The 22,769-nt window shown below is 43.0% G+C and overlaps 1 protein-coding gene across 3 annotated transcripts in view; it reads right to left on the bottom strand.

The window, feature by feature from the left end:
- plod2 (procollagen-lysine, 2-oxoglutarate 5-dioxygenase 2) overlaps positions 1 to 22,769 on the bottom strand; it is a 152,403-nt gene that overhangs the window by 8,878 nt on the left and 120,756 nt on the right. For 2 of the 3 annotated variants that reach the window (XM_041215703.1, XM_041215723.1), the window contains 6 exons: positions 19,203 to 19,328; positions 15,264 to 15,405; positions 13,597 to 13,659; positions 7,811 to 7,924; positions 2,556 to 2,621; positions 563 to 667 (listed from right to left, as the gene is read on the bottom strand). In XM_041215703.1, coding sequence (XP_041071637.1) covers positions 563 to 667; positions 2,556 to 2,621; positions 7,811 to 7,924; positions 13,597 to 13,659; positions 15,264 to 15,405; positions 19,203 to 19,328 — 616 coding nt within the window. The remainder of the gene's footprint in view (positions 1 to 562; positions 668 to 2,555; positions 2,622 to 7,810; positions 7,925 to 13,596; positions 13,660 to 15,263; positions 15,406 to 19,202; positions 19,329 to 22,769) is intronic. The other variant, XM_041215713.1, reaches the window with a different exon arrangement.

The raw sequence follows: 22,769 nt of genomic DNA, 5'->3' as shown, positions 1-22,769 counted from the left end.
AGTGGGCTGAGATCCTTCAGCTTCAGAAAAGTTAAAAGAAAGATGGAGACACAGAAACAAATATGCCATGATCTCCTCATTACTAAATTCAGATAAAAAATCCTCAGTTTTTGAGAGTGTAGTAATCTACAATTTCTAAAATCTTCCCCTTTCTTTTTGATCATCATGTTGCACTTATGTGGTGCCTTTAATGTACTAAGACATCCCACAGCACTTCACAGGAGTGAAGAGTGAACAGAATTTGACACCAAGCTACATAAGGAGATATTGGGGCAAATAAATAAAAGCACAGTTAAAGAGGTAGGCTTTAAGGTGGAGAGAGAGAGCAATAGGGTGGCAGAGAGATTTGCTCATACGAACTAGTGACTGTAATGTGAAGCGAGCAAAGACATAAAAGGTGTGGGGAGGAGTAACAAGGAGATTAAATAATAAAGAAGCTTGAGACTAGAAGCAAAAACCTGCTCACTCTGATAGCCCGTTTTTAAGACATTTAAATAAAATGGCTGAGAGAGGAAGACAGCGTAGTCAAATGGAACTAATTCATGCTAATCCAAGGTTTCACCTCATTCTTTCCACCAGACCAAATGCCATAGTGCTCCACTTCCTCTACAAGTTCATCACATGTTGTCTCTGAAAATATAGGGAACCAGAAGACATCTGGGCATGGCTGCCAAACACAAAAAAAAAACAAAGTTCCACATTAAATAGCTGGAGTGGTTACATAAGAAATAGAAGCAGGAGTAGTCAGTTGGCCCCTCAAGCTCACCCTGTCATTTAATAAGATCATGACTAATCTGCCTCAGGACTCAACTACTCTTTTATGCCAGCTCCTCATAGCCCTCGACTCCCCGATATTTCATCAGTCTACCTCCTTTTTAAATACGTTCAGTGATCTAGCCTCCACAACTCTTTGAGTTAGAGAATTCTAGACATTCACTACCCTCTGAGAGAAGAAATTCCTTCGCATCTCAGTTTGAAGTGAATGTCCCCTTATTCTGTAACTATGTCTCCTAGTTCAAGATTCCTCCACTAGTGGAAACACCTTCGCAACATCTACCCTGTCAAGCACCCTCAGAACATTGTATGTTTCAACAAGATCACCCTTCATTCTTCTAAACTCTAATGAATAAAGGCTTAACCTGTTTTAGCCATTCTTGATAAGTCAACCCCTTTATCCCTTTATCAGCCTAGTGAATCTCTTTTGAACTGCTTCCAATGCCCGTATATCATTTCTTAAATACGGGGACCAAAATTGTACACAGTACTCCAGGTGCAGCCTCACCAACACCCTGTACAGTTGTAACAAGACTTTCTTATTTTTAAACTTCAACCCCCTAGTAATATACGCCAAAATTCCATTTCTTAATTACTTGCTGCACCTGCACGATAACTTTGTGTTCCATGCACAAGAACACCCAGATCCCTCTGTACTGCACTTTTATGGAGTCTCTCTCCATTTAAATAGTCGTCTGCCTTTTGATTCTTCCTACCAAAATGCATGACCTCACACTTTCCTACATTAAACTCCATCTGCCAAGTTTTTGCCCACTCACTCAATCTATCTATAGCCCCTTGCAGATTCCTTATGTCCTCATTACAACATGCCTTCCCACCTATTTTTGTGTACAGGTTGTATTCCTCATTGGATGGAGAAACAAATTAACCTTCAAGGAACCACATAGATCAAAAGAACATGGTGATTCAGTGCAGCAGTAACAGTTTACAATCATACCTGCAAGAGCGAATTATTGTCTAAGCTTATTGCTGTTTACGTGTCATTTTTATATTACTATAATATCTGAAGATTATTTTAAAATAGTTTATTTCTAGCTGAGGTCCTAAGCACAGTGGCGGCTGTGTGATGTATGATGTGACAGGATGATAGAAAGGGCAATGTTTTGCGACTTAAAGATCTATGGCTTTGTACGACAGACGTACCGTACAAGATTTTTATACAGGCTTTATTTCCTCCCCAATGCAAGTTTTCCTTTACCAGGTATTTATCGGTTAATGTAAAGGAACCTCAGATATGCAACAGGGCTCTACTGAAAAACAATGGACACATGGAGTGGGATCTTCTGCTGCAGTTTTCCTGCTACACATTAAAGCACAGATAATGAAACTGTGCACACAAAGTGCATTGCATTAGGTTGTGTGGGGGCAATTTTTCAATATGTAAACCAGGCATGTGCTAGAAACACCGAAGTGTAAAATCCCAGCCACAGGATCTTAGCTGTACATCACAATGAATGAGAGATGCAAAAAGCGATTAACAGGAGTGCTTAGATAAGAAGTATATATTTTGTGAGGACTAGATGGTCCTATTAGAAAACTTCTTTAGTGTGCTACTGGAGATATACTTGGTGGTTCTGTGTCTGGAATATATTACGCACTGTGGAAAGGCCTTGTGAATATATATATTTATAAACTAGCTGCTGGCTAGGCAAATGGAAAAGTTCAAACAGTTTTCAATGATTACCATAAGGGGATCTGCAAGGAACAGCAAATGTTTGAAGGGACAGTGCTTTGATTACTCTCAGCAAACTATTACATACCTCTTCAACCACCTGCCCTGTGAATATCTTGGAATAGTTTGGATGAATGTATTTTTCCTTCCAATCCTGCAAAACAAATTGCGATAGTCAGGAATAAGGCAAAAGACCGAAGCCAATTCAGGCCGCTGAGATGGCAGAGTTAGAGTAGGCCCTCCCTCCAGCTTTCTCTCCCTGGAGGTTAGTGCTCGGTATGCATCAGACATTTGTACAGAGCGTAACACCTAGATTGAGCTCACCGCTCCATCTCTCAGCCAAACCTCAGGGGAAAGCACACGGAAGGATGATGCACCATTTATAATAACAGTATAAATCAGAAGTGTAACCAAAGCCAGGACGTTAAAATCGGCGTGTGGGGATGGGCCTGACACGCCAGCACATTAAATGACGCGTGATGGTGTCGGGCGTGCGCCCTGACACCATTGCGCTCTCGATGTTTCATTCGGCGGGTGCACGAGCGGAATGAGGATTCCTAAAGCTTTTACAAATCGAATAAAAACTTTTATTGAAAAATAAAAACGTGTCCCATCTCATGTGACACAGTCAAATGCATTTTCATTGCATTTAATTCTTTTTTTTTTTAAAAAGCACTTCAATTTCCCTGAGAGAGCTCCGTGCCTCCGGGGGATTCGTGCGCACTGGACCAGGTTCTCCGTCCCCACCCCCCACCCCCCCACCAACCCCCCCCCCCCCCCCCCCCCTCACAGGTGGCGCTCAGCGCTATCACTCGTGTGTTACACTGGGTGGGCCTTAATTGGTCTGCCTACGTAAAATGGCGGTGTGCAGCCAATGGCGGTGCGGAGCCAATGGTTCTACAAACGCTCCCGCCGAACCTACCCGACATGGGAAAGATTCAGGCCTAAGAGTCGTGGAGACAAGGGCTTGGGGGAAGTGGATGTAGCCATTCAAACCAATTCCATAGTTTGGAGTGGAGGAGAAATAGGCCATGCCAAAATAACTTGTGGGGATGGGTGCCGAACAAACAGCAAACAAAAGATTTATTTTAACTTTCTCTTCCCAGGTGGCTGCAGCTGTAGGGTGAACTTTGACTTGGTACTCATTCCACCATTTTGACAGCGGGTGGATGGTGAGGTGAGTTGCAAACCCAGCGCTGCTGCAGAAATCTGGCCTGTGGATATGTTAAGCCCTGGCCCTCATTAACACGTCACTGGTCCATCTCCCAGAAAGGCTAGGATGCAGCTGTCGGCCTGCGATTCATCACCGCCTCCCAACACATGATAGCTGGTGGGATCAGGTTCTCGTGTTCTGAAAAACACAGTGAGGGGCAGGGGAGGGAGGAATTGGAGTGGCCTAAGCTCTCTTTGTGAGGCTTGAAGGAGGGTTTCTGCTCTTCTTAGCTCCCCGAAAAGGGGATGAAAAGCACATTTTCTATCAGTCTCTTCTGGGGTTGATTCTCTTTTGTCCAGAGGTATTCTGGGAGGGAACACACAGCACCTGCCTGTACCAAATTTACAGAGCAGTTTCAATGATGTCATCAGGATACAACATGCACGTGTGAAGAGGGATCTCATTGGCTTTGGATGGGTACCTGCTCAGGAAAGCAGGTTACTATTGGCAACAGTGTGATCCAGGTGGCTCCAGGGGGAGGGGCATTTTAATTGCTTACAAGCCTGGTTTCTGATGGGCGGGTAGGATTCAAAAGTGCCCACAGTGTCACCATGCAATTTTTTTGTTTCAGTTTTAATATGCAGTACCACTTCCAGCTATACAAATGCAAGCTGTTTTTACATGAAAAACTCATTTCCCAAAGGATTTAAATGCTGTGTCGAAACATGCAGACACATGAAAGATGATAGGTAGTATGAAAGGCAAGTATTTTAAATCGAATTACTTTTTAACTTCACAATTTATCCCCATTTCCTCCTTCTTTCAGCAAGACCCCAAAGGACAGCAAATTAATTGGCAATGGAGCCCACAAATTTTAATATTACAGCTTCACATCTGGTTCTCCCACCCTCTTGTTATTAAGGACATTTTGTTCTCTTTGCTCCACTCCACAAATGCTGATTAAATGCAGCACATCAAGCCAAAACTGTCTGTACTAAAAAGGGACTGTTGAAAATTACAACCTGTACAAATAATTAAGGGAGAAATAAGGAAAGAAAATTATCCCTAAAATGAAATGGAAGTTGCTGATTTGATCCTTGTTTCAGACAAATGCCTATTAAACAAAATTCATCGTGAAAATAAAACTTCTTCATGTCTGCAACAGCTTATTAGATGCTGAAAAACACTACTACATAGGAATGTTGACATGTAATGATTAGTTTAAAAATTCATATTAACAAAACATGATTTTAGCAATTACTGCATGGGGTTTAATCCCTCTTAAAACTCAATGCACTGTGATTCCTGATGCTGATTGGCCAGGTGTCTTTGTGCATGTGTGTGCTTGTGCATTAGCGTTCGGCTCATATTGCATCTGGTAAGCAGGCACAATTTCTGCCACCGCTTGCTGGTGTATGCCCATCAGCCAGTGCCAGTACAGGATTGCACCTGTGCAAGCTGAGGAGGTCACACACCGACATTTGCCAGCCACTCTCTCTGGCTATGGGTAGCTGTGTCAGTCACTGCCTCCACCTGTCGCTGCCTGCAGCTCTGGGAGCCATCCTGTCTGCCACTGCCCCAAATCCTCGCCTGCACTCTAGGCCATGTGGTACTCTGCTCTCTGGCCGTCGCCAGCCATGGTCTATTGGGCTCCATCTTGCTTCCGTGGAACTTGACATCTCTCTTTTTAACCCAAGCAGGCCCGTTGCTTCCTACTCTACGTTTTTCCTAGATCTGTATCATCTTTGGTACAGGTAGCTGACCTAGGTCATCACTAGCCTTGATGTTACAGGTGCTGCAACTGCTTGTGTGGGAGCCTTCTGCAGTTGCAGCATCACCAAACTCAGCTATCTCAATAATGGTTAGAGGCGTGCCCCCAACATCCGTGAAAATCCTATGGGAAATGCATTAAGTCATGCAAAAACATCAACTTACATTTATGTTGCTGAAAGTAGCACTGTGTATTAAAACTGAAGCTAAAATTTCATGGTGACAGGATGGGCGCTTTTGAACAAGTTTAATTTTTAAAAAGTGGGAAAGCTGATCGTCACTATGACAGCCACATTTCATGGGATGTGAGGGTTTACCTGTAACCATTATTGAGTTTAGAGAGAGATTAAACCCCTTCTAGCAGCTACTAAAATCACATTTTGCCAATATGCATTTTTAAAATTAAAATTATTACATCATCATTCCCATGCAACAATGATTTGCAGTAACAATTACCTATCGCAAATATGAAGTTTTATTTCCACAGTGAATTTTGTTTTATAGACATTTGTCTGAAACAAAGATTAAGTCATGAATTTGCATTTGATCTTAGGAACAATTTTCCATAAAATAAATTTAAATTAAACTCAGGGCATTTTAATTGCTTATGGACTTGGTTTCTGTCAGGTTGATAAAGGTTCACATGTGGCTATGAAAAGCAGCTTACAAAATGCAAGTCTTTCTTTTCTTTCACTTACATTAAAAGAAAACCTTGATTTAAAGCTCAGATATTGTCTCTTATTCTTCTTACATGTTTAATATTCTTGTAATTAGCACCAAACAAGCATAACAAAATGCTAACATGATATGGTATAATGCTATTGATTAGTGTGGATATGTAGATATTGCATCTAGTATTGAACTATACATTTAAAATTTAAAAATCAGGGCAGAGGCCCCATTTTTCAATACCCCCCCATCCCCGCAGAAATACCTTTTAATCGTCTGTTGGTAGTTTTGTAATCAGAGAGCACAGGAGGCTGGTGTTCTGCCCATCATGGCTGTGCTGGCTCAGAATAAACTACCCAATTAGTCCTGCTCCCTTGTTCCTTTTCCACAGCCCTGCATTTTTCTCCCCATTACGTATTTATCCAATTTTCTTTTGAAGGTTAGCACAGAATCTGTTTGCCTCTCAGGCAGTGCATTCTAGATGATAATAACGTGCTACATAAAAGAAATCTCACTCTGGCTCTTTTGTCAACTGCCTTAAGTCTGTCTCCCTTGTGTAATGCGTATGTTAAAACTATTTTCTCTTTTTAACAATGAAAATGACCAGACTCTATTTCATTAAAATGTAATTGTGAACACCATATTACCCATTAGCTTTCATCTAGTGGATGATGATCCTTGCAGTAAATTTTATATCTTCCCAGTTCTGAAGGCCTGCCTGCTAAAATGATACATGTGTCCCCTTTGTTGCCTCCTTACTCGTTTCATTCATTGCTGTCTGGCAAGATTGCAGCATTTACTTAAGTAAAATACACAACAGTCAACAAAATACCCAGTGAAGCATAAAACAAGTCCCATATTGCATCATAAATATCACCAGATTACAGTAAAGGAAATGCATTTTAGTCAGCTCCATAACTGGTAAAAAGGTAGAGGAAAGTGTGTTCAGCTCAGTGAAATACAACTAAGCCTCAATCTTTAAATGCTTAATGTTTCTATCTTATATATCCTTGCAATGTACAAGTTTTTCAGTATGATATTTATGACTTTTCCCAACATAAATGAAGTGTGCGCTCTAGATCTTAGTGTGCCAAAACACAAAATAAATACATCCAACTATTGCTTGGTCTGTCACACATTACACAGTGGATGAACAGCACGGAGAGTTACAGCAAATGACAAAACATCCATACCATTGATCCTTCCTATGGTAGGAAAGTACAAGACACGAAGAAATCTAAAATCTCGTAATAATCCTGATTTCTTCAGGAGGGCTGCCAGTAGGCTATGCAGCAATGAGTTGCAGCAAGATTTACAGGATCCATAACCCGCACTTAATATCAAAATAACCTAGGCACTATTTATGCCAAACAGTCTTGTGTTAGAGTTATAAGTTAAATAGGGTGTTGCAAGGCAATAATGTATCTTCAGGTTTAAATCATTTGAGTATTGTTCTCAGTGCCATGTGAATATTTCTGAAAGTGTCAAAAGTTAGTCACTGCCTTGTTACAAATTTGTAAGTGCAGCTCATCAACTATGCAATGCACTCATGTTATAGGTTGTACATTTTAAATAGTGCATTGTGATTAATATATTTTCTCAAGTCACTGTATTAATGAAAACTTAACAACAGAACATAATTGGTTACCTGAAGAGAATTAATTATGGATATTTGCAAACATCATTTAAAATTAGGCTTTAAAATGAACACATCAGATTCCGAACCTTATTCACAATTTACAAAGACTCACCAATGGGTTGTCAAAGATTTCCCACAGATCACCGTGCACGTGTGAGGCATTGTAATTTTCTGTTGGAAGAAGTCGTCCAAATTCGTGCTGGTTGCTAATGTACATGAAAATGCCCTATATATTAAAATTATAAAATTACTACTTGAAAGTTACTATGGTGGCAAAAAAAAACTACACAAAAAAAACCCTGAAACAATCTATGCATTTCTTGAATGAGCATTTGTGTTCCAGCAGCTAAAGATTGGTGTTAATGTGACTGCCTTGTGTGAAAGACCACGCAGCAGATAGACACTGTAGAATTACACAAAAATGAAAGACTTCTTTCATTTTCCAGAGCCCTTAACATTTTTGCAAGTTTGATCAGCAGAATTCTTGCAAGAGATTGCAGTCACACCCCCCAGTCCCCACCACCTCCCCGAGGTCCTGGTAGGGGGCGGGGGAACAATGTAGACTCAGTAAGGTGCCTGCATATTCAGTCTGTCATGTGCATCTTAAAAGTGCCTTTTGCAAAGAGCTTCCTTATTCCATTAATTTGGAGGCTTGATCCAACTTTCAAACAAAATATGTTTGCTGAGAATGCCTAACCAGCAAGTGCTTGTTCTCCAAATATCATTTCATGCATAGGAAATAATTCTTTGTGCACTAGGTGCAATTTCATGTAAAATGGACTCTGAGCACCGATCACTGCAGTCATTTCCAAGGGAAGCTGATCACAGAGGTGTTGCCTTAAAGCATCAAATTCCTGCTTCAACCTAGTAATACCTGGAAATAAACAATGTTATTTTGACTTGTTTTAAAACAATTAAAGAATGCGAGAGCGGCACAATAATTGGACATTGCAATAAATTTTCTGGAAACAAAATGAAGAAAGGTGTAATTCATAAATTTTTTTGAAAAAAAAAGGCCAGGTTTTGATCTTATAAATTACCTTTTTGCTATAGAATGACAAAAGCTCAAAACATAAACTAAAGCAAACATGATACAGATACCTATATATTAGCTGAAAAGAATTTCAACCCAGATAAACGGTTCATAAAGAAATTTGATGTCTTCACAAAAAGCAAGACATATGGATCAAGTCTAAAAGCACTGAGCATCTAGAATATCCCAATACACTGAAATCCCATTAGAGAGTTTTCTTTTGTTTGGGTAACAAAGTCACAGGACCTCCACCTACCTTCGTAGCAGGAGGGCACAGGGTTAGCTTTCAGAGGTGTGCTTTGCTAAAAACCTGCCTGTTTCAGTTGAGTAGAATTCATGGGGTGGATCCCTTGAACTGATGTAGTTTCACCTTCCATCCATTAACTGTGCAACAATATTGACAGCTGCCATTCATTTCTCAAGAGTCTTACCCAACAGGGCAGAAGAACACGGAGGGTGGCAAGACTCTGGCAGGGTGAAAATAAGGGGTCTCAATCCTATTGCCATTTTGGAATTGAAGGAATTGAGAGGGTAATGGTAAACTCAATTTCATATATTAGAAAAGAAATGTCATCAGTGAAATTACACAAGACTTCCCTGAGTACAATTAAAGTCATCTTTTCACAAGTGGCCACAAATTATCTGACACATGTACAATGATCCTGCTGACCTGGGTTTCCTGTCTTTGCAAGCACACTGGCTTGACGTCCATTAAAACAAACAGTGAAGGGGTGGTGGGGTGAAAATCACAGGCTGGCGAGCGCAGTGAACTCAAACTGTTATAAAGAATGAGAACATTTCCAAACCCCATCTGTTGCACATTTTTTTTGGCATGATGCAAGGTTCCAGAGAATTCTTGCATTCTTGATTAGAGAGAAAAAAAACCTATCAAAGGGGAAGCATGTTAATAGTACATTAACAATAGTTCAATATCCTACCCATTCAAAGCACAGCACTGTGTAAATTGATTTTGCTCCCAAATGCACCACATGCCACAGGGAGAACCAGGTCCAGTGCCACACTATCAACAGATTGTGGATTGAAGAGAATATCCCCCTGTCCCTCCTTTACTGGTTTAGTGGGTGTGATATATCATTTGATAATGGAACAACTTTATTAAAACTGTGCACTGAACAGGTAGTATATCACTGAACTAGTTTTTGATTCTATGTTATGGGATGGAGGTTCAAAACTAATGATTAAAAGGACATCTAAATAGCAGTAGCAGGGAATATGGAGGATGGGGGGGATTTTGTTGAATTACTGCTATCTGCAAACACTTCTGAAAAGAAACCGTTATAATTCCACACTTACTGCGATGCAAAATATGAAATGCAACAGAGATTCAAACCTTTTTTCATGTCATCTTTCCAACTCTTCAACAAACTCTTCAAGAACTAGACACAGGATCTCATAACTAGGTTGCCTTTTAACTATGTAACATAACTCCCTTCCTGGTGAGAGAAAAATCAGTGGTTTTCTGTCAACCTCCAACAACCCTCAAAATTTGGAAATTTACCCGAACATTGAATAACTAGAGAAAACAGCAGCGGTGCGGTACTAGGAATCTGCTTTGTTCCTCTTCCCTTTATTTAAAGTAATTCAGAGCTGAATTACAGCAATCTAAATAATTCAATTAAATGCAATACTAGCTTCCTTATTATATACCATAGACAAAACATCATCTACAATAGAAAGCAGTGATAAATGAACTTTGCTTCAGCTGACAAGACATCTATGGTTAGCCTATAACTTCAGCACTTGTGTGATACAGTGGGGTGGATTTTGTAGGGGCGGTGGCAGATTACTTGCTCCCCCCACCACCCCACCTTGATCGAAACGTCCGTTTGCACTGTGCCGACCGAGACCCAGCTGCCTGCAGTGATAAGGGGGGGGGGGGGTGCAGGCTTAATTGATTAGAAGGGGCATTCCTGCCCCCACCTGGGAGGAAGTCATGCCCTAGAGAGCTGCCAGCCAATCTGATTGACTGGCAGCTTTGTAGTCCCAGCAGAGCCAGGATCGAGTAATGGCCACTGCTGGGACTGTAAGCAGTTCCTGGAGAAGTGCCATTGATGCTGGACTTCAGGTAAGTCCAGAAATTTGAATAAGCCTCCTGACAGACCCCAGCAATGAGGGTGGGGGGAGGGGAGGTGTGGGGCCATGTTATAGAGGCCAGGGGGAGGAATGATTAAAGGGGGGTACGATTTTATAGGGAAGTTGTGCCTCTGAAAGGGGGAACTCCCCAGACCCCAAAGAAGGAGGTTATCCACCCACCTTCATGCCCACCAGCAGCACGTGCAGCAAAAGTTGCCGGAATAGCCGTTTTGCTTCTGCCTTTGCCTTCCCCTGCTATATGTATTATAGTTGTGGAGGCAGAATGAGGCCCATAAGTGGCCATTAGTTGGCCACTCAAGGGCCTCAATCGGCCCAAAGACGGGCAGTCGGCCTGATGCCTTACCCACCCACTGCATTATGGGAGACATGCCGAGGGTGGGGCGGGAAGGTAGCAGGCAGGCCACCTGTTTTATTTTCTGGAGGGGTGGGGAGGTAACCCCGGAGCTCTTTCCCCTTGCCACGTATGCTGCACCTCACTGTATTTCATCTGTGCATCATGCAGTTATGCTGCCTGGATGTGGAGATCAAATTTGATGTGGAAGTCAAATTTACATACAATAAAAATTAAATTTGAAATAGATTATTAGGTAAAAAATTTGGTGTGCACGTTAAACAAAACTCCACTTCAAGAATCAGTAGGCAACTCAGTTTACAGACATTCACACATTGTTCATAATACAGCTATAACATCACCATCCATGTATTAGGTACTCATATACTTGCCAAATAAACAAGGTGAAACTGCATTTCTCAATGTATTGCCAACAGGTTTAGGATGGGAGATGGTTCAAAGTGGAACTTATGGTCTTCCTAACTTGTGGGATAAACCCAATTATTTATCTAAAGCTTTCTGACTGTATGTCTGGGGTCCTTTCCAAAAACATATAGTAATTCCTACTGTTCTATGTTCTGTATCCTCCAGGTGTTCAGTTTTGAAGTGGTCAGATTTTACCTTCTATATGGAATGATACAATATCCAAGTGCTCATCATGTGGTTCTAAAATCTTCTTCACTTGCATGGTGAGCACAATATCCCAGGGTTTGTTATAGCACACACACGATACACATACACTCAAGCTACACACACATTCAAGCTACACACACAAGCTGATCTTTAATTATAGAACAGCATGGGGCCCTGGAGTTCCTTACATGTTTCAAAGTCTTCTTCACTTATAGATAAATCACTCTCTTAAGAATTCTCCACTGATCCACTGTATCCCAACACTCCCTACAGCATATACGCACTGTCTTCTTCACTGCTGGGATAAGTGACAGCATTCCAGAATATCTTCCCCTTCATCCTCTGCAAGAATACTCAAGAAGCTTGACACAATTCAGGACAAAGCAGCCTGCTTTATTGGCAGCCCATCTACCACCTTAAACATCTGCTCTCTCCAGCACCGGTGCACCGTGACTGTAGTGTGTACTAACTACAGGATCCAGGATCCACAGTAGAAAGTCACCAGAGATTTGTCGAGAGTATCTCCCAAACCTGCAACCTTGACATCCAGAAGGACAAAGACATGGAAAGATTTGAGAGGGTTGTGGATGCTCCATCATTAAATATATCAAAGGCTAAGATGGACAGATTTTTGGTCTCTCAGGGAACCAAGGTATATGGGAGTGGGTTGGAAAGTGGAGTTGAAACTGAAGGTTTGCCATAATCACACTGAATGATGGAGTAGCTCAATTGAGCCATATGACCAACTCCTGCTCCGATTTTTTATGTTCTTAGCTAACCACCAACTCCAAGGTCTTCTTCAAATCACACACGATCCTGATTTGGACATTTTTGGTCGTTCCTTCGTCATTACTAGATCAAAACTCTGGAAGTCCTAATGCAACAGTGGGAGTATGTTCAACGTAGTTCATAGGCTTGGAAATATATCACCGTTCCTTCACTGTCGCTGGGCCAAAATCCAGGAACTCCCTTCCTAACACCACTGTGGATGTGCCTACACCACATGGACTGCAGCGGTTCAAGAAGGCAGCTCACCATCATCTTCTAAAGGGCAATTAGGGATGGGCAATAAATGCTGGCCCAGCCAGCGAAGCCCACATCCCGAGAATGAATTTTTTAAAAAGATGGCTCTCCTCCACATTTTCAAGGGCAGCTATGGATGGGCAATAAATGCTGGCTCACCAACACCACCTACATTCCAAGCATGAAATTCTGAAAAAGTTATTTCTCACTTATAGGATAGGCGCTATCTCAACCTCGCCGGCAATGCATCTCCAAGCTTTTCATCACACAGAATAAAGCACTGTACCAGCACGTCCCACTGTGTGTCAAGGTCATCCTCACTTGCAACGTGATCTGATTCCATGACTCTCCAATGTGCATTCCATTCACTACACACATAAATACAGACAACATGGCTATTCTAATCATTGACTTAACAAAATGGAGCAGAGCAGAATAAAATCAAAAAGGCATTTTCCCTCTTAAAAAAGAAGTACGACTCCTATTAACCTGTATTTTTGTTTGGGTCAATTTTGTAAAACAGCCATCCAACTCAGATGACGTTTTTATCAACTGTGCTTGTCGAATCAATTATCCAATTAATCGTGAGGCAATTACTTCATTGTACAACTGACGGTGGGCAATGGACAACAGACAAGATACATTCACACAAGTACAGGATTTAAACAAATACTTAATACAGCTGGAAAAACCTAATTGGAAAAAGCAAAAGCACAAAGAGGTCTTTTTTTTCAAAAAAAAAATGAAGGAAGCAAACGTAAACCTTTGGGGGCTTGAACATATGGCAACTTTCCGGAGTAGGGGAGCCTTTTTCCTTTTCTATTCTCTAAAATAAAGGAGAAGCACTGGGTAAGATTCATTATCTTGTTGAAAAAACATCTGGAACACATCTTGAGGAGATAGACAAGAGACACCAGAGGTTTACAGGACCAGTTTAAGACACATGTTGCCAACAAAGCTTGCCTGGCAGTTGCATAACAAAGCTCTAGAAAACGAGTGACAGACAACAACAACCTGCTCGCTTGACATGAAAGAAGTACACGGCCCAGCCCCTTCAATTGATCGTTGCAACATAAACTTGGCTGGTTAGTAATGCAGGGATATAGTTAATTCTGGTCAATACAAGCAGAGAGGGTTAGTAAAAGGTAGTGCAGTGCAACACCAGCCATATGATCCAATTGGCTCAAGAATATGGTGCAAAACAAACAGAACAAAATCAATCGCTTCCAGTTGTGGGTCAAAACCGAAAAGGGAAAAGATACATTGACAAACAGGTCGTCAAAGAAACAACAGGTATATCTTAAATAGAAACAAGAATATCGTGCCCGATAAGGAACAGCATGTGCACATACAATCGTGCCGCATCAATGGTAGTACAGTACTTGCCAACTCTCTTGATTTGAGGTCAGTAGGCTTTTCTCCCACCTATTTGCTTATGAATAAAAATGATGAAATCTACACATTTTAGTTCCAATTTAAGCTATTGTAAAACAAAAAACAGTAAAAAAAAATGGAAATCTCACAATATTGCTTTTTTAAACAGTAGAAAATACAAATGTTTGTCACCATGCAAAACTTTGATAACTTTCTTACAGGAATCTCAGGACTTTGGACATGTTGGTGCCCTTTGTTTTTCTCCATTGGAATGGAATGTTACACCATCCTCCCTGTCTTTATGTCAGGGTTCAGATGGAACAGTACAGGAAATGGCCTGAAATAATTCATCTGCATGCCAACATAAACTTACAGACCAGCAAACTACGAATATCTGAAATATTTTGCTTCCTTAAAAATAATTTACTTTCAAGCTTATTCCCCATTCATAATGGTGAAAAGTCCCTATTGGCTAACTCAAATAAACAGAAAAGTTGGCAAGTTTTACAAGAAATTATATTTCTTTACCCTTTTGAGAAATATAGAAACGTTATTACAATAAAAGTAAATCAATTACAATATTTAACAATAAATTATTCAATAGATTTTTCCTGATACTACTTCATAATATTTGACTAAACACTGAAAGAATGCTTTTTCCAGATCACATTTAGGTAGGTCACATGCATCTGTACTACAAGTCATTAAAACACAGTGACCGGCCCCCTCCCCCCAGCTCTCACTGTAACATGCACTTAGAAGCTCATTCAAACAAATTAATTTAAGGGCCAATTCCACTGGAGGGTTCGGTGCATTATTTGCATTGCTACAACTGGTAATCCATCAAAATTGATGCCACAAGTTGCTGTTAGTTAAATTACTAATTTAATGAAGTTATTTCAGCATGGTGTTATACTTGACATTGTAGGGAATATTTCATTTACAAATTCTTCAGGGTATTGTCATGTGGCCTTTACTTGAGATCAATTCCTATACAAAAAAAACTCTCTCAAATGAAAGTGCTCTTGTAAAAATAAAACATACCCAACCCCTTACCTGTTCCCTGAGGTTTCTGCAAAGTGACATATCAGGATCCATCGTGTCCTGGTTAAAATAGTTTTTCTCTTTTAGATCTGCTCTCAAGGTGGTTCCTTTGATAAGGTACACATGTGCAATGTAGGGAACATTCCATACACCTCTGCAAGGTATACCACAAAGAATGTGAATATCAACACCACTTCCAAACAAGTGTGTCTTAAAGCCAAACATGTTGCCAGCATGTAACAAAACAATATGTATAGTGCTTAAAAATGGTTCTAAACACAGAAAGCCATTAGTCAAAATGTTTCATTTAAAAGAATTCCATAAGTCTTGATCAGATAAATAGATACTCCAGTAGCATGCACACGCTTACTGTGAATTGTCTCACATTAAAAAAGTGAGGCACCCCTAAGGTTATAGGCCCTGCTCCAGAATAACTTGTACAATTTGCACTATAAGAGCCTATTGCTGTGTCAGGAGCTCAAACACATTATTTTCTACTTGTTTATGTGTCAATATTAAGCTTTACAACTTTTCTTTAAATACAGGATTAAAATTATTAATCAGTAGGTCAGGTAGCCCCTGTGGAGAGGGAAACAGAGCTAACATTTCAGGCTGATGAAAAAGTTTTAAACAATTAGAGAGGGGCAGGGAATTTTTTTTTACTCAAAGGTAATCTTTGGCATTCTCTTGCCCAGGGGGCTGTGGTAGCTCAGTCATTGAGTGTGTTTAAATCAGAGATTGACAGATTTCTAAATACAATGAGATAAAGGGATATGGGGACAGTGCGGGGGAAAATGGCACTGAAGTGGATGATCAGCTATGATTGTACTGAATGGCGGAGCAGGCTCAAATGGACTGAATGGCCTATTCCTGCTCCTATGTACCTACAAAAGGGAGGAAGAGAAAAGAACCAAAGAGAAGATCCCTGAAAGGCTGGAAGACAGGAGAGTTTGAATAGCAAAAGGCCTAATGGAGAAAGACAAAAGGAAATGATAATGGGCCAGATCAAGGAACAAGAAATGGACGTAGGATAGTTGTAAAGGGGAAAGCAGAATCATCAACAGCTGCCATCTAAAAATACAAAAAATAAACAAAACAATGGGGAAAATAATGGGCGCACAGGTGGAACTCTGTGTTGGGGTGGGAGTTTGTAAAATGTCCAAAAGATGAGGCGTTGTTCCTCACAATGGAAGCTCGAGGAACAGCACCTCATCGCACGATTAGGCTCTTTACATACTTTTGGACTCAACACGGAGTTCAACAATTTCAGATCATAATCTCTGCTCCTTTTGTATCCTGTTTTTTTTTTGGTTTTAGATGGCAGCTGTTGGCAGTGATACTACTTTTCCCATTTAAACCTCTCCTAGACTCAGCATTTTTTTTAAACTTGTCCAATTATCATCTCCTTTTGTCTTTTCCCATTAGGCCTTTTGTCATTTAATCTTTCCTGTCTTCTACCGCATCAGAAACTTTCCCTTTCTTTCTCCCTGCCTCTGTATTCGTTTAAAACCGGCCAGCTCTCTAACTTCCTCTAGTTCAGACAAAAGGTCACTGACCTGAAATGGTGGGCTGCAACTTCTGACGAGTGCCAGAAAGTACTGGCCCACAGGAATTAGAAGAAATAAAAACCTACTTACCTGGTTTTGAAAATTACGTTGAGACTTCCATTCGCCGGAGCTGCTTGGGGCCTGCATCAAAAGGCCTCATGCAGGCCCCAGCGAAGCCTGGATCCAGTGGATTCAAGGAAGCCACGCCCCCTTTTATACAACACCAGCTTCCGTAAAGCAGGTGAGCTTAAAGGACCAGGGAAATGGACAGGCCGAGGGGAAGGTAAGTGTCTAAGGTAAGTGGATAGGATTTGGGGGGTGGGGGTCAGAAGTCCAGGGGGGGTGGGCTTGGTGTCAGAGGTTGGGGGCGGTAGAGGATGGGAGGTCGAGGGGCTGGAGCTCGGGGGGGGGGGGGGTGGGCAGGAGTGGGGGGAGTCCTGCGGTGTCGGTCTGGGTCTTTACAATAGTTACTCAGAAGTTAGAAGAGGTTTTAATTCTTCTCCCATTTTCTGAGGAATTATTGGCATAACCCTGGCGGAGGCATCCGAAGTTTGCGATTTAAACTGCATTTTCGAATGGTTCCTAGCGCAACGCAATTGTCCAGAGGAAGTTAGCACTTCTGGGCAATTGCTGTGCAAACCCTTACCTGGGAACTTCCCAGAGGGATTCCCCAGCGCATCTTTGGGGTACACCCCCAAATCCGATGCCGGGGAGCTTGGAGGTTACGGGCCACTGACTCTGTTTCTCTCTCCACAGATGCTACTTGGCCTAGTGAGCATTTCCAGCGTTTCCTGGTTTTATTTCAGATTTCCCGGATTTGAAGCATTTTGCTTTTATGACAGAATGATTAACTTGCCCTACATGTTAGTAAGAATGGTATAGTAATATAAAAAATGGCGACAGCTTTTCAACTTGTGCTATATTTGAAAAAATGCATTATCTCAAATGTGTCATTTGAATTGAACACCGATAGTAATGAGGCTCGTAGGATTTGGTTGTGCTGTGTCCTCGAAAGTTAAAGAGCATCTTCCTGCAACAATGCTGCGAAAATATTTTTAAAGCTGACATACCTCTGGCTATTAACTGGATAAGAATTGTCAAGGTTCCTGCAATGGAAGACTATTCAGTAAACCCTGCTGAAAACTGCATGAGGATGAAGGATGAGAACTGGAAGGCGATGACCTTTATGCTAAAGCGTCATGCTGGCAATTGCTGTCTGAGCTCGCAATTGGATAATAACCACCAGGACCAAGTGCTGAAGGGCCGCCAGCGGCTATGGAAGCATTGCCCACCCACAGTCAGCATAAAAAGGTGAGCAACATGGGCAATAGATCACTTTAAAAGCACAACTCATTTACTTTAACCTTTCAAATAATAATAATTTTTTGGCATCCATTTGAAAAGCTGGACCATTCACATTTTTGTGCCAGCATTTACTGTGCTCAATTGTTAGGCTAACACTTCCACTCATTTTTGCTGTGTCAAAATGTCGGTGTAGTTTTGAGGTCTGAACACGAGGCAGCTCTTTTGGAGTGATTTACTGAAGCCTCTCTCCGAACTATGGGCTGGATTTTACGCCCCCCCCCCACCACCCCCAAGCAGTGGGTCTGAAGGCAGGGTGGGACAAGTAAAATCCAGCTGGTGGCCTCCCAGCCTCTTACCTGCCCACCCCAACCTGTCTGAAATTTCATGGAGTGGGGGGGAGGGCCATGCAGGGCAAGTGTCAGGAGGCCCATTTGCTCTTGGGCCTCTTGAAGTCCTTCAGTGGCCAATTAATGGCCGATCGAGGGCCTTATCCTGCCCCCACCTATATTTCCCCTACAGCAGAGTGGGCAGGGTAGCACATCATGTGGGGGGGGGCAGCTTTAGCTGGCGGCAGGCAAGTGGGCTTGGGGGTGGGGGGGGTGTGCAAAAAGCGCTCCTTTGCAGATCACCTGGTCACATCAGAGGCAGTCCCCCCAAAGTGAGCCCTCCCTCTCAACCCTCTCCCGGCTTCTTGAACCCTGCCCTCCACCACCTTTCTCAGTGGGTCTTACCCCTGGGCTCCTCGTCAGAATGCCCGTAGTCCCAGCGCTGCCCACTGCTCCCAGCTGGCGTTGCTGGAGCCGCAGAGCTGTTGGCCATCCAGTTGGCCGTTGGCTCTCTAAAAGGCGGGACTTCCTTCCAAGATTGGGCAGAAGTCACGTCTTAAAGCAATGAACGCTGCTCTCAGCATTAAATTACTGGCCAGCCATTGGGATCGTGCACAGGCTCCTCCCCACCCCCGATTTTTTTATCCAAGAGTGGGCAGGGGACTGTAAAATCCAGCCTCATGATTCATTTATATCTATCACCTTATCAATAACCAACGGTGAGCGACACTATAGGCAATTCTTCGCACAGAACGACAGTGAATAAAACTCACACTCTTTTTCCTTCGACAATATCAACATAATCTTCAGAGCGTGCGTAGTAACCATCGGGAGTCAACGCGCCCCAGAAATTGGACCAGAGCTTTTTATACTGGGTAATCATTGGTGCAATTATCCTCCTATTAGGATCAGAGACAAATAATGATTAACCCAAAAAAATTACCTTGCAATTCATTTAGTGAAACATGTGACACTTGGTCATTTTAAGAATTCATTTTCCTCTTTTTGCAGAATTATTTGTGTTCTTTGTAACCTATTTTAACTATATTGTGTCCAAGCAAATCCACAGAAAATCTGTCAAAGTAATGGCTAGACTGCCGCAACTGGTGGGAAAAGCAGCAAAACTATGGCCCGGATCTTAAGGCCCGCAGTGAGGGTGGGGGGTGGGGTTGGACACTGCTGAGTATGTTTAAAACTACATTCTTACTTTTACAGTTTAGGTTGCAATGGGAGTTTGCTCTCCTAGCTGCAGCATGGGTCCATTGCTGAGGTGAGTTAGCAAGGCCCAGTGGCGACACCAGTTCCGGTGAAGCCAATCCAACTGACGTCATGAGCTGAAGACACACCCCTTGAGGTCCACTGACTGGGATTTTCCAGCCCCATTGTGGTGGGACCCGTCACGAGAGATTCGGCAGCCCAGCCAAAAGTCCACTGACTTTCGGCTAAACCAGATAATCCTGGCGGCAGGCAAGATTGGAAAATCCCGCCCAACGTCCTCATCCCCAATGACTGATAAGTGTTTGCAATCATTTTAAATATTTTCTTGAATGGACTTTTAATTCTAGCTTCCCCCCCACCACCTCCCCCACCCTATCCCCTAACCTGGCTCTGTTTCCTCCCACCGACTGCACCTTGGGGCTCTGCAAACCAAACCTTCACCCATGCTCACCCCAGAACTACCACCGCTCCCCCAACCCCCAGTTCCCCGCAAACTCCCCAGCTTGCCTCGCACATCCTGGCTTTTCTCAGACGTCAGAAATCATATCTACTTTCAATTCCTGCCATTCAATTGACTGAAGAAAAAACAACCGGCAGAGTCAGGGTACCGGCAACCAATCCAAAAAAAAAAGTTAGTCCAATCAGAGTGAAACTGAGGAGCCGAGGATGCGGCGGTGGAGGGAATGTCGCTGGGGAAATGTGGGGAAGTTGGTGGGGGGGGTGGCGTAGTGATAGGAGCAGAGTGGGGGTGGGGCAGGGCGGAGTAGGGTGGGGAGATGGTGTGGTGAGCAGAGTCAGGGTTTTGTTGTGGGGGGTTGTGCTGGGGAGGTGGGAAAGGGGGACTAACAGGAATGGGGGTGCGGGAATGTTATCACGCTCCTGATTTAAAGCTCCCAACAAGGGAGCCGCCTTAAATAAATCAGTGCAAAGGCTAGTGTAGGACCTAAAAAAAAACGTAATACCTGAGAGACAATGTCAGCCACACAACCAGGAAATTATTAGTATGCAGCAACAGAATAGACAGCACACATACAGACTGCTCGAGATACTATGATCACAGCTCACGGCATGTCTGTGCCCTGCTGAATGAAGAACTGATCTTTTTCACCATTTCCTGTGCAGCAGCAGCAGTGTAGATCGAAGGCCGCTAGCCCAGATTTTCACACTGACATTTCCCAGAGAGACCATCAGCTTGGATTTCCCTGGACCCCTTGCAGGAGAACCACAAGTTCCATTTTTGAGCCTAAATTAGCATTCTCAGCTATTGGGTCCGCAAGGTTCAGACCAATGGCGACTTTTGAATACTCAAATATCTACCATGTTAGCCTTGAGCCAGTGACGACACTTTCAATGAGGGCTAAAGGTCATGGGTTCAAGTCCATTTCAGATACTTCAGCACTTCATCTCAGCTGGTATTTAAGTACAACACTGAGGGAGTGCCATACTGTTGGGAGGGCAGACTTTTGAGTGAGACACTAAACCGGCCCTCCATCTGCTCAGGACCCTTGGTAGACGCAAAAGATCCCAAGGCAGTAGTGAAGCGCAGCATGGCAGTTGTCCCAAAGTCCTTGCCACGATTTCTCCACTGACTGACATCACTGTAACAGTGTTTTCTGGTTATTTATCTCTGCTGATTGTGGGAGCTTGCTGTGCACTAATTATGACCTCCGGAGGTCATGAAAGTTGATGGATAATTTCAAGTTCCTGACCTTTCTTGAAAGAGACCTCTTCCCCTCCAAGTTTAAGACCCTCCTTAAAATCCACCCCGGCTGACCAAGATTGTGCTCATTCCACTTAATTTTCCTTCTTTGCCTTGTGCTCTACTGTTTCCCTCTGCTTGTGTGAGGCACCTTGGGACATTTCTCTACACCAAAGGTGACATATAAATATAAGATGACGTTGTTGATTGGAACGTCAAATGTAATGATTAGCCGTCATGGGTTCAATGGGTCGGGTGACCTCTCTCTGTGCCATAAACGACTTCAGGGGCAGGCAGGTGGACGACCAGCCCAATCGGGGGTAAAGTAGCACAAGATGACGCGGGGCGAGTGTCCCGTTGTCATTGCGCACTCGTGCGATATTTCGGTCAGCGGGTGCTCGCGGGAGTTGGCAGTGTACCCACCAATAATTAAGGGGCCTATTAAGGCCATTAAAGTATTAATTGACAGCGACTTTTCACTGCCCATTCGACCTTACGGTTGGCGGGCAAGTGAATCGGCCAGGTGGGCCTTTGCATTTTTTTTTTAGGAAACCTCATCCACAGGCGGGATGAGGTTTCCAGCAGTAATTTTTTTTTAAAAAGTTACATTTTCACACACCATTTTTAATATGTTCCTGAGTTACCTGTGGAATTCACTGCCTCAAGAGTGCAGTGGATGCCGGGACGCTGAATAAATTTGAGGAGGAGATGGACAGGTTTTTAATTAGTAACGGGTTGAGAGGTTATGGGGAAGAGGGCGGGGAATTGGAGTTGAGGCCGAAATGAGATCAGCCCTGATCGTATTGAATGGCGGGGCAGGCTTGAGGGGCTGAATTGCCTTCTCCTGCTCCTAGTTCTTATGTACGTGTGGGGATATGTTTCTCTCATTCTTAAAATGTTTATTTTCGTATCCACAATTCTTTAGCTCCCTGAGGCAGCTCCGTGCCTTCAGGGAGCTTTCAGTGTGCGCTCCGCTGGGCTTGCACAGACTTTAGCGCTTGCCCTCATCCCACCCCCACCCCGGCAGTGCTGAGCTCCTCAGCGCGTGTTTCAGGCTGGCTGGCCGTTAACTGGGCAGCCAGCGTGAAATGGCGATCGGCGGTGGGCCATTTCCTGGCCGTTCCTACGCCCGCCCGCCGGCCGCCCCAAAAATCATGTCCCATGACTTTTTATTGCCAATTTTGACACGACTCATGGGCCAGGATTTTCAGCCGGGAGTGTGGGCGCGTGTCCGTGTCTGACATGCACAAGCATGGAATAACGCGCATGTCGATGGGAGGGCATCCCCCTCAACATCATCGAGTACTTGCGCAATATTTCGGTTGGCGTGCGCAGGAGTCAGCAGCGTGCCCGCCGGCAGTTAAGAGGCTGTTTAGCCAATTAATTATTTACATTGAATTTTTCCCTGCCCATCCAACCTTAC

Source organism: Carcharodon carcharias, chromosome 2, assembly GCF_017639515.1.
Source record: "Carcharodon carcharias isolate sCarCar2 chromosome 2, sCarCar2.pri, whole genome shotgun sequence".
NCBI classification, from domain to species: domain Eukaryota; kingdom Metazoa; phylum Chordata; class Chondrichthyes; order Lamniformes; family Lamnidae; genus Carcharodon; species Carcharodon carcharias.
The sequence above is the reverse complement of the archived record's forward strand: the minus strand, read 5'-3'. Positions and strand labels throughout refer to the sequence as shown.